This window comes from Chaetura pelagica, unplaced genomic scaffold (genome assembly GCF_000747805.2).
Source record: "Chaetura pelagica isolate M959 unplaced genomic scaffold, ChaPel_1.0 scaffold405, whole genome shotgun sequence".
Classification (NCBI taxonomy): Eukaryota; Metazoa; Chordata; class Aves; order Apodiformes; family Apodidae; genus Chaetura; species Chaetura pelagica.
This window is the reverse complement of record NW_009953489.1, coordinates 6,388,733-6,400,531: the sequence shown is the minus strand read 5'-3', so window position 1 is coordinate 6,400,531 and position 11,799 is coordinate 6,388,733. Positions and strand designations below refer to the sequence as shown.

The 11,799-nt window shown below is 52.6% G+C and overlaps 2 protein-coding genes across 2 annotated transcripts in view; both read right to left on the bottom strand.

The window, feature by feature from the left end:
• Nucleotides 1-1,051, bottom strand: part of LOC104389941 (chromosome unknown open reading frame, human C9orf114) — a 6,477-nt gene extending 5,426 nt beyond the window's left edge. Inside the window, 1 exon segment of the mRNA XM_009998999.1 lies at nt 1,031-1,051. Coding sequence (XP_009997301.1) covers nt 1,031-1,051 — 21 coding nt within the window.
• A 290-nt stretch (nt 1,052-1,341) lies between these two features.
• Nucleotides 1,342-7,526, bottom strand: CCBL1 (cysteine conjugate-beta lyase, cytoplasmic). Its single transcript, XM_009998914.1, has 13 exons — nt 7,413-7,526; nt 6,617-6,675; nt 5,458-5,608; nt 5,063-5,212; nt 4,680-4,766; nt 4,457-4,585; nt 4,058-4,178; nt 3,346-3,422; nt 3,032-3,121; nt 2,478-2,664; nt 2,187-2,263; nt 1,800-1,886; nt 1,342-1,410 (listed from the first exon to the last, which is right to left on the bottom strand). The coding sequence occupies exons 1-13, from the start codon at nt 7,494-7,496 to the stop codon at nt 1,342-1,344; spliced, it is 1,368 nt and encodes a 455-aa protein (XP_009997216.1). The 5' UTR covers nt 7,497-7,526.
• Between the last annotated feature and the right edge of the window lie 4,273 nt (nt 7,527-11,799).

Sequence of the window (11,799 nt, the reverse complement as noted above, 5' to 3'; positions counted from 1 at the left end):
GGCAGCGTTTAAAGGGCCAGCGCGGGGCGTGAAGCCACGCGGGGCGTGAAGCCACGCGGGGGTGACGCGGGGGGTAACGCGGCCCCAACCCGGCCCTCCGCGTCCGGGTGTCCTTACAGACATCCCAGGGGACGGGGGGGGTTACACCCTGCGTGCCGTGCCCCGGCCACGAGCCCGCACGCGCGGGGCTGCGACTCCTCTGTGCGTTAATCACCCAATTCACGGGTTTTTTTACCCGTTTTCAGCGCTCCGCACGTGCGCGGGGCCCCAGGGCCTCCCGCAGCGCCCTGCCCAGCCGGGCTGTGCGGGCGGCAGGGACAGGACGCAGCTCCCACGGGCTCAGGTGGGTGTTTCCCTCCCTCCCACGGGCACGGGTGGGACAGGACGCAGAGACATCGATTAACTGCAGCCAGTCGTTAATCTTTAACAATTTAACTGCCGCACGCGTTGCACAGTCTGGTTGCACAGAATTCCCGTGGGGCTGATGCTGCTGGTTCACATTCTTATCCAGGTTGAAATGGAGAATGATGCAAGAATTAAGCTTTCAAGACGCTGCTGGTGTCACCCCCCCGGGTGGGAGGCTGTGGGGTCACCAGGAGCACCCCGAGGGCCACTGTGCCCCCCCTGGCCCCTGTGTCTGCTTGTCAGGCCCTGACAAAGTGGCAGGGGTGGTTTGGGGGGTGCACAGGGAAGGTTTGGCAATAGTCAGGCCGTTGATGAAAGCCTGTTTCCTTGGGAGAGGCAGTTACTGATTATGTGGCCACTCAGAGATGCACAAGGAAAATTGTTAATGATGGGAAATAGCATTTCACTGCCTTTCTAATTTTCAGGGTCATAGGAATCAACACACTGATGGACACAGTCCTGTGGGATGCTAGTGGAAATGTCCTGTGCCCTGGGGTGTGTGAGTGGGGATGTGGAGCAAGACAAGCCACAGTAACCCCCCCCCCCCAGAATAGCCTTAAAGGTAGGTCTTGAGACACCTGTTTGGAATTTGGTGGTGGAAAAGGCCCCCAGAAACCATCCTTACCTTGTGTCTTGCTGGATGCATCTCAGAACTGATTAGCAAAGTCTTTAAACATACTAAGAAGAAATGCTGAATATTGGGAGCACATGACAAGGCTCCCTTTTGTGAGGAACAGTGCAATCATTTCACAGTGACAGGAAGTGTCCCCCAGACTCCCAGGCTGGCAAATCTCTTATCCATTTGTCTGACAGAAAATGTAGTTGAAAGCACAAAAATAAGGAGGTGGCAAAGTCTGTAGCAAAGCAAAGGAAGAGGAGGAAGAGCAGCTGTGGCAGGCGAGGACCAAGGAGAGTCTGGTTTTCACTCCAGTGTGTTCAGGGACTGGTTTTCTCCTGTTTCCACTTCTGCAGTATGTCATTTGCTGCCCTCAGTGTGGCTTCCTCCTAAACACACATGGCAGGGTCAGTCAGTGGCTTCCAGCCAGATCCCCTTTCTCCTCCTTGCAGTCTCCATTTGCATAAAAATCCCTCCTCCTGAAATATCAGGAACTCCCCGTGGTCAGTGTGAGAGAGAAACAGCAGCTCTGGGGCAGGCATAGACACTGGGCAGTTCCATGGGCACCCAGGAGATGTGGGATGCTGATGGGGCAAAGCTTAGGATGGCACTGACACACTCCTGTCCCTGGCTTGGGTGTCTGCAGGAGGGGGTGGGACCATCTGTGTTGCCATGCTCAGGCTCTAATGCCCAAGGCTCTCTGCATTTCTCCTTGGCATTTATCTCATTACACAGCCCTGATTATTACTCCCAACCTCCCCTGCCTTCCTGCTCTCACCTTTGCAAAGCAGAACCGGATGAAATGGCTGTAGTTGTTTTTGTGGGCCTCACAGTAGAAAGCAGAGACTGGGATAGCAGCAAGTCCCTGGGAAGGGGAAACACATGGAGCAGAGGTTACTCTTTCTGGGCTGACATGAAGCCATCCATTTATTGCTCTCAACCCTCTCAATGGACTTGCAGATGCCCTTGGTGCCCTGCCTTCTCACTCTGCTTGAGCTCAGGCTGTTGGGGTTGAGACCAGCTGCTGAGAGACACCCAGGCACCTGCTCGATGAGCTGCTGGGCCTGGCAGGGATGCTGTGGTGCTGGCTCCTGTGAGCACAGCCAGCAGGGAAAGCACAAACCCACCCAGGGCAACTGTGGCAGAAAGGGCTGGATGCATTTACCTTATTCTTAACCATCCACTTTGCAAATCTGGAGTCGTAGGGCTCATCAGAGTTGGGGACATCAGGGACGTCAGACTCTGCAGGAGAAGCACAGAAGTATGAAGGGTGGGGCTGCTGTGGGGGGTCCCAGCCAAGCTCCAAACCCACGGCCTTTGGGAGCTTACATAGGGAACATGCTGTTCTCTGTCCTTGCTTTGGTGGTGCAGGTTCCTGTCCCTGCTAGTGGTGCTGCCCCAATTGTCCCCCCCAGACTCAGCCCTGCCGGAGTGAAACCACAGCCATGGGACTCACTGAAATCGGAGATGTCTGCCACCAAGAAGTAGGTGCCTTCAGGGATGATGGGTTTCATCCCCACAGCATCCAGGCTTTGGACCAGCCAGTCTCTCTTCTGCTGCAGCTCCTTGGGTAGTTGGATGAAGTAACTTTCTGGTTTCCCATAGAGCTCAAGCTCCCTCTGGAAACCCTGACCCACAGCCTCCTGCGAGGAAAGAGGAACCCAGGGGGAAGGAGGTCAAGGCTTGCTTGAGAACTGGAGTCTTTCCTCTGGTGCAACTCACAGGTGATTGGGGAGCAGAGGGTGAATTCTCACTGCACCAAGCTAAGCTCTCTGCCTCCAGCCCTTGCAAATGGCCCCCTGGATTTGCCAATGCAAAATAAGGAATATACCCCAGGCAGGCTGGACTCTCCCCTTCCTCTCAGGCATGGGGTGACTGCAGGGAAAGGGGAGGGGAGCCTCTCCAGGGCACCACACATCACCTTGTCTGTGCCTTGCAGGTCACCTGTGGGCAGAAGGACCCTCTCTCACCCCTGCTTTGGGGTTTGGGAATTGCAGGGAGCTGCCTTACCTGGGCAATGGTGGCACAGTGGTACACAGAATTTTGGTGCACGGTACGGAGGTGCTGCAGCAGCCGGTTGGGTCCCACAGTCCAACCCACCTGCAGCCAGGAGAGGAGGAGGAAGGGGGTAAGTCTCTGGATAGCTGCTTGGGCTCCCCTTCATTTGCCTGTGCTGGCATGATTTCTATTTTCTAGACAGGTCTATCATAAAGCAGCTTTGGTACTTTCAGACCTGCCCCAAAGGTGAGTGTGTGGCAGCAGCTTGCCCATGTTCTGGAACAGAGGGATGGGGTGACAACAACGTGTCACCCAGGAGAATTCACCTTCCATCCAGTGATACTGAAGGTTTTGCCAGCACTCCCGATGGTCACTGTGCGGTCCCACATCCCTTGCAAGCTGGCTGGCAACAAGAGGAAAGAGACACAGTGTCACAACTCAGCGTGCTCACTTCTGGGCTGCTCTTTGCCCACTGTAACCTGTGGTGCCTCTTGTGTTCACAGCACATCTTTCACCTGGGTGAGCTTCAAAGCACATCTCAAGCAGGCAGCCAGGTTTCTCAAGAGCATCTCCTTGTAATTAAGTGTTTTCATACGCATGTACCCGGCCCCAGGGTTCCTAGAGGTGCCAAGCACCTTCAGCCTGCAACCAGGTGATTGCAAGTTGCTGCAACAGGAAGAACAGGCCTCTGAACTCATGTTGAAATGGATGTCCCAAAGCTAGAGACACCCAGAAAACTGTGGTTTTACAAAGTATGGGGGAAAAAAAAAAGGGGTCTTTGCTCTGGACGTCCTGTTGTGAACTCAACTCCATTTCCTCTGACTGGCTTTGGAAGTCGAGGCTCCAGTTTAAGTCCGGATTTGGAAGCTGAGACTGAAGCGCAGCAAAATACCTCCAGTGGGGATACATGTCTGGCAGAGCTGTGCATGCAGGCAGCCCAGGTGATTCCCAGGGGGCCCCAGCTAAATCACCAGCTCCTCCCCTGAAGATGCTGTACCCAGAGGAGAGGCCCAGGCTCAGCCAAGTCCCTCTCCGTACCAATGCGGACGTGCTCCTTCCCATCGTAGACCAACCACTCGTACACCTCGTCGCTGATGCACAGCACGTCGTGCTTCACACACAGGCCTGCAATGAGCTCCAGCTCCCCTCGGCTGAACACCTGCAGCAGAGATGCAGCAGGAGCAATCCTGAGGCCCTGCCTGCACCATCTGCCAGCCAGGGGGAGCAGGATGTGGTGGTGTCACAGGACAAAGCCACTGCTGGCACAGAAGACCAGGTTTAAAAACACCCCAAGAGTGGGCGCAGCATGTGACATTGCTACATGACCCATCTCCCTCGTGTGTAAGGATGGTTGGGTCACTGCCAACCTGCAAAGCTGGGTGAGCTATAGCACCCCAACCACTTCAGGGCCAGACACAGCAAGGCCAGAGGTGTTACCTTGCCTAGAGGGTTGTTGGGTGAGTTCAGGACGATGGCTTTTGTCCGTTTGCTGAATTTAGAAGCCAGTTCAGCTGGGTCTAGCTGCCAGTCTGCACTAGACATCAATTTTCCATCTTTTGAAGGTTTCTAGAGAGAACAGTGGGGAATCTTGGCTTTGCTTACCCCTCACCTCTTGGCTATGACTATTCCTTCCTCAAGGGCTTTGCTCTGACCCACTCACCGGTCTCAGTGGGACAAACACGGGTGTCCCACCAGCCATTTTCACCATTGGCTCATAGCAGTCAAAAAAGGGCTCAATGATTATCACCTGGAAGAAAGAGACATGTCAGCACACTCCTGGCCCTGCTCAGGCCTTCCCTGATGGGTGCAGAGAGCAATGGGAGGGACAGCAAATTTTAATCCTTATTCTGCCTTATGTAGAAAGAAGACAGTGCCTTACAGCAGAGGTTTTTTTCCTTTGGAACATCAAATATTATGGAATGGGGATACAACATTTTCTGCTTTGCAAAAGGACTATGAAAACCTGCCCTTGGAAGACCCACAGCCAGGAAGGGCTCTACTGGGGGAAGGTTGCCTGTGCAACAAGCCCAAGTCTGGGGTTACCTCATTGCCTTCCTCAATGAAAGCCTGGAAGCAGCAGAAAAGGGCCTGGTACGCCCCGACAGTCACCATCACATTGGTCATAGGATCCAGGTCTCGTCCAAGCAGCTTCCCAAAAAACTGGGCTAGGATCTTCACCAGAGGTGGGTGACCCTGTGGGGTGAAAGGAGGAATGAGAATTCGGTTGCAAAAGTCTCCTAAAACCTGGGCATCCAAGCTTGCAGGGTTGCTGGTACAGCAGGGTGTTACAGCCCTGGGCACAGGGGGCTGGGGCTGAGGCTGGATGCAGGTTCTGCCTCATGGTTTGCCCTGTTTATTGCCACCTGTTGAGCCCTGAAGCAGGCAAGGCTACTGGGGAATGAGGGGGTGTTGCTGAGGAAGGGGGTCTGTCCACGCACGAAGGCACGGGTGTACTGGTGCAGCATGTATTTCTCCCCGCTGAGGGCTCTCACGAGTGCCTCCTTCAGAAAGTCTGGTGGGGGGAAGTCAGGGAAGCCCTGGCCCAGGTTCACTTTGGAGTAGGTGGCAGCCAGTTTTACAAAGTCCACCCTGGAGAGAAGAAAAGGAGAGAAAGAAACATTTACAGATGTCTGGGCAGTGTGCTGGCACCGTCTCTGTTTGCCAGCATCCCTTGGGAAGTGAAGGAGGTTGGTGTCCCTCCTGTGGAGCCATCCTGCTGCTCACAGGCAGACAGGACCAAGCATGGGTCATTTCAAACCCATTTAAATTAAAACGAGGAGCCATGATTGCACTGGGAGTGGTTAATTTGTTATTGAAGGAAACAGCCCTCGTGCTGCCTGGGGGTGTGGTAACAGCTGACGCCACACACCAGATCAGTCCAGGCTGGTCAGGAGAGGTCTGGGAGGTTTTCAAGCTCAAAGTTCTACACAATTTAGCAACTAGACACTTTGAAGGCCTCTGCAGAGGGAAAGGAAGGCTGAACTCAGCACTTGTCTCACCCAAGCCAGCACTTGCTGGCTCATCAGCAGTTTGTAGCTTGACACCAGGCACAGCAGGTCTTTGGATAAAGAACATCTAAAGATCTTTTCCAAGCAAGCAGTTTCCCAATGCCACACTGTACCTGGCAGGCTGGGAATGGCATTTGCAGCATCCCTTCTCCTGCCTCCCTGCTTGCAGTGCCCTCAGGTGGGCTTGAAGCAGCTGCCAGGCTCCAGCCAGTGTGCTGCAACCACTTGGCTCAGATCTGGGTGCTGCTGGGACCATTCAGGTGGACGGGTCAGATGCAGTGCCATGCACTGCAAGGTGCTCCCACCTGCCCTCCCACAGGGTGGTGTGGGACACCTGAGACAGCATAAAGTGTGGGCAGCAGGTACAGAACTAAAGGGTTAGTTCTGTAACATGTACAGGTTATCCTGTACAGAATTACAGGGTAAAGTGTCCCAGGAGAAACTTGCCTTCATGAGCTTCGTGAAGAAATGCAGAGCAGCTGAGGGAGGCTGCTGCTCTCTGCTGTGTGGCTGGAGTGGTTTCTGTCTTGTGTTAGGCTGCCTAAAACCCATCTACCACCAAGGTAAACCAGGTATTCTCTTAACTCACCAGATATTCTTATCTATTCCCTCCAGCCTCCGAGCTTGCACTGGCCTTGACATTTTTGCCTGCAAAGAGAGAAACAGAAAGTGAGTTTGAAGCTTTTACTTATGGCAATAGGGCCACAGGTGAAGGTGACATGGCCTCCCCAGGTATGTTTTTCCCAACAGAAGGTGTGCCCTTCAGCATTGCTTCATGGGTGGTTGCTGACTGACCTCAGAGCAAGAATGCTGTTGCAATAGTTTCTGGAAAAACCTTCACACACTTTTAATGAAAGATCAAACAGATGGAAACTGGCAGAGGAGGATGTTTCATTTACAAGTTTCAACAAGAATCGAGAAAACAGATGAGCAAAAGTGTGTGTGCACTCACTGGGGAGCTGGCAGTGTCTTAAACCTCATTTTCAATTGGAATAAATCCTGGGGTCAGATGAGCTCAGCCAAGCTGCAACAGCCAGGCCACTGACCCCAGACTGCAGGCTTTTGCCTTCCATGTGCTCCATCAGAAGGACCTCCTTGTTCACTAAGGACAACAAAATATCCCCTTTTCCTAGAATAATTTATTATTATTATTATTATTCCACACTGCTTTGTTCTGCTGGAGCCCTTGGTGCAGGGAGTTGCTCTAGATCCTGAAGGTGGGTCCAGAGGAGATTGCACCAGTGTGGCTTTTCCTGACATGCTCTTTCCGTCCTGGCTGACAAGGCCAACTCCTGGGCAGTGGATCTACCCAGGTCCCACACTGCTGCAGCCCAAGCCAGGACCCAGGCTGCCAGCCAGAAATGGTCATGCTGGGCATTCAGTACCTCACTGGGGTAGGAGCTATATCCAGTGCTGCTCTTCTTCTCCAGCAAGAAGTGACGCAGAGAGGGTCCTGCTCTCCTGAGCATGCCACAGCTCCTGCTGGCTCCCTGCCGGGCACGGACCTGCAAGTACCCTGGGACACAAACAGAGGAGTGAGACAATCACTCCATGGCTGCAGGGACAAAGCAAACATTCCATGTACCTGGAGTACCCACCCAAAGCTGTGGTTATTCTGCTACAGAGAGGAAAATAGGGAACAAACCACTTTGTGCATTGTCACTGCAATGTCAAACAGTGCTGGGATTGTAATTGCTGTCCGTGGCACACACAGAGTCAGGAGCACAAGGGCTCTTCTCTGCCCAATTCCAGGCTCCCCCAGCATTCCTCTGCACTGTATGGATACCAGTGAGAAGGCATCCTCTGGGAATTCAGGACTCAACATCACTTTCCCACTCAACTTCATCAAGCCCAGGTATTGCTTGCCTCTGTCCTTCCTCTCCTGCAGCACCTCCACCTTCCTCACTCATGGGGCTGTGCCTGGGACACCTCTTGGGGCTGGCAAGTGAATCAAGGGGCCTTAGGGATGGGTGCTGGGCAAACTACTCCACACCAAACCACCCCTTCCTCTTCCATCATGCTCTTAAGGTTACAAAACAGAAAATAAAACCAAGAGTGCTGCTGGTTTTGAGAACCTCTGGCCTCTCAGCTGCTGCAGCTCCAGGCTGTTTAGCCTGATTAACAAGGTGTCAGCTTCTATCTCCAGAGTTATTTTGGTGTTCACCTTCCTTTCAAGCCCCCCAAAAATTAATTCCTGTGTCTGATGCAGTCTGTTCCTTCACCTCTTGTCCCCTCAACTATTCCACAGCTTAAACATACCATATTTAAGCTAAAATAAGTTAATGTTTTGTTAGGTACTTGAGATAAAAGTGGTGAGTCTGGAGGATGATTTTATTTTGCCTAACCAGGGATTAATTTACTCATGTGCCAAAAAATAAATCTAAACAGGTTTGGAGCTGGCCAGCCCTCAGGGAGGTTCTCAGTACTGCTAGATGTGCTTCCCACCCTTACATGCAGGATGTGAGTTCCCACCATTTGTATTTTATGTCATTTCTAGCACAAGTGCAAAGCAGCTGCCAGCTGAGACTGGTGAGGTTTTACATCTCTTTGCCTAGCTGGGATAAACCGGCACAATTTATGGAAAAAAATGGGAATGCACAGCATAATATTGCTGAGGAGTGAGAGTTGACACCTTGTCCCTGTGTGCAGGATGGCTGAGTGTTGGGGACGGGAGCTGAGATGTGGGGGGACACAAAGCAAATGAGTGCTGGAGTGAGGGGATTAGCCCTGCAGGTGACAAAATTAAAGTGTAGCAGTAAAAAGGGCTCCAGGGGATGAGAGAAATCTACAGAACAGGGGTCAGAGGTGTCCACAGGGCTTCTGGAAAGAGCCAGAGGCAGCACTGGGGACAGGGCAGAGGGCTAGAGCAGGGGGCTCTGCCTCACCTCTGCAGCCCGGGACACTACTTTGGAGCAGGGTCAGCCACCCCAGAGTCAAAAAACCCTGGGAAAGCCTCCTGGAGCCTCTCACCTGGTTGGACATTTTGGTCTGTGCTCCCAGGACGGGGCCGGGGCAGCCCCGGGCGAGGGGCACGGCTGGAAGCGGAGTGCGGGGTCCGGAGGTGACAGCAGAAAGGTCACAGTCCCTCCCTCCTGCCCTCTGCTCCGTCCCCTCCGAGCTGCCGGCCCGCCTGGCTGCTCAGAAATGGCTTTGGGGACAAGGGTTTGCCCGGAATGTGGCAGCGCGGGGCGGGGGCAGCAGCGACCCGGGGGGCATGAGGGGGTAAAACTGACTTACATCAAGCCGGGACACGCTGCTTTGTGCTGCCAACGCCTGGCACAAGCGGCCGGGCACACATGCCGGTGCCTCCCTGTCTTCCAAGCGCTTCATCTGGGACTTCCTGGGAGGAGCCGGAGGGGCTGCAGGAAGGCGGGAGTTGAGCTACAGCACCCGGGTGGGGAAAATCTCTTGAGTCGCCGGGAAGAAGAGGGTTTTGGGAAGCAGGTCCCTTCCTGCTGGGAGCCAGAGGGTTTCACCGCCTGGGGAAATATCCCAGCACATTGTGCAGGTGGAGGCTGATACCGGCGGAATTCCAGCAGGATCGGTTCTGTGGGAATGAGAGGGAATTCCCCTTGGAGCAGAGCCCTCGCTCGTGTTGAAAAATGAATTAAGTCAGCAAAGCACCGGCAGGAATTCCACCCTGTGGGGCTTGGTGTTGTTAGGGAAGAGGATGTCTCACAGGCACGGCAAGTGAAGGCATCAGGGATGGGTTCTTCCTGAGATAATGACCATGGTACAACCTGAAGAGGGATCCTGCAGCGTTCCCTGAGCCCTGGGCTGGGCAGGGAATCGTGTGGCAGCCCCAGAGGGGGATTTCAGTGCCTGGAGGTGGGAGCTGAACTCTCCACCACTCCTGGGAGAGGTGACAGTTGCTGCTCTGAGGTGTAGGGACCAAACTGCTCTCAGCTTCCCTCTTCCTTTTGTGAATACCTGCACGGATGAATCAGGCCCGAGCGAGGAATCAGTGTCTCCCTTTCACAGGGGGAAAAAGTGAGCAACAGGGAAAGGAAGTGGCTGACTCTGCTGTGCCAAAGGTTCCTGAATCCTCACTCAAAGTCCCACCACTGGGCTCACAGCATCCCTGCCATGACTAAGCGGGAGGGAATGTTTGTGCAGGCAGATGCAAACTCTTTGTTTTCTAAACTTCTGTTTAACTCACACACTGAAATAAACAGATGGAAGGAAAACCTGTATTTGCTTCCATCAGAATGTACGTAAAACTCTAGGAAAATTATGACTTCTTTTTTTTCAGGTCCTTCAATTTAACAAGTGCATCTAGGCAGGAACAATTTTTCTTAATTATGTTTGGTTTTTTTTTTTCTAGCTATTGCACTGGGCTAATGAGCATTTACAACACTGTCCCCTGGCAGGTGGCATCACAGCTCCTCTGGTTCACCTTCAACAGGAGACTGCTGAGACCTATAATGTTCCTAGAAAAGCACAGACGTTTATTTTTCTATAGCAGCCATCACTGGTATATACAATTGGCTGCAGTTAACTACTCAGAGCTGCCTCTTGTACACTAATGAAATTATAATGAATGCCTTTGAACCACCCTTTATGAATTAAATAAATAAATAAATAAATGCTGCCCGGTGAGTCAGCCAAACGAAAATAACCATTAGTGAATCAGGCTGCTTTTTTTTTTTTCAGGTACCACAAAATTACTGTTGGACATATCCTTGTAACACTCCAGTGTTACTATTCCTGCTTCGAGGAAACAAATGCTGTATTTTTCCGTGACCATCCTTCCATGAGCTGTTGTTAAAGAAATGGACGGGCTTTAAAAAAATATTTCACTTCAGAAATATTGCATAGGTTAGTTCTTAAGGAAAAAAGGTGGTAAAAGCTGCAATTTAAATTATTTTAATTCTCTTAGTGTTAACTAGCCTTAATGTTGATAGTAGTTTTATCCACTAGTTTTTATTTGAGGTGAGAGGTTCACCTGGTTTTCTGTGCTGATCTGGACCATATGTCCCTGGTCTCTAAATATGTTGATGTCTGTGATCTTGGTTATTGCTTGATGATTTGGGAGCCGGGTGTGTGTCAGAGTTTTGATCTGGGTGTGTGTCAACGAGTTTTGATCTTGGTGTGGCACCAGAGTTTTGATCTGGGTGTGTGAGAGGAGGATGAGGGTGGGCCTGGGCTCTGTACCATCCCTCCTCCTGCACAGGGGACAGCGTGAGGCAGATTTAGGAGCTAAGTAAAGAGTTTTTTGTCACCTAAGAAGAGGAAAGGCCCCAGCAGGGAAAGACGCAGCCTCCTTTTTGTCTGCTAGCCTGGAGGTGACAAACACCAGGCCCAGACGAGCAGCTGCTCCTCTCAGGGCTCAGCATCAAGGGTCTAAACTGAAACAACGTGAGGTCAGGGCATGGCTGTGATTATTTTTTCACAGGAGAGACACCAGGCTTGGCAGGCCCGGCTGCTCTCCCTGAGGGACAGCGGCTGCGGAGCCTCAGCGCTGAGGGGTGTGCTCGGGGGGTACGTGAGGGATGAACACGGGGAGCAGCACTGGGTGGCATCCAACTAAATGAAACCATTGCAGAAGGCTTGGTTATGGTTGGGTCATAAACCTTAATAAAGGGGTGCGTCTTTGGTGTTTTGTGTGTTGACAAAAACAGTCAGTCCTGGGCTGCAAAGTCAGCAGGGAAGGGCTCTCAGCTCCCCCTTCCCCTGCTCAGCGCTGAATTCCCGCGGCTCCTTTAAGTCTCTCCCCACGCCGCGCTCTGCCCGACACCAACATGGCGCTCCCGCCCTCACTCCCCCCCTCCC

Coding starts and splice junctions, on each gene's coding strand:
- CCBL1 (XM_009998914.1), bottom strand. CDS start 7,496: ATGCTCAGGAGAGCAGGACCCTCTCTGCGTCACTTCTTGCTGGAGAAG. Junction 5,213..5,457: donor ACCAGTACACCCGTGCCTTC/GTGCGTGGACAG, acceptor TTCACCCCACAG/GGTCACCCACCTCTGGTGAA. Junction 4,179..4,456: donor CCAACAACCCTCTAGGCAAG/GTAACACCTCTG, acceptor TCTCTGCTGCAG/GTGTTCAGCCGAGGGGAGCT.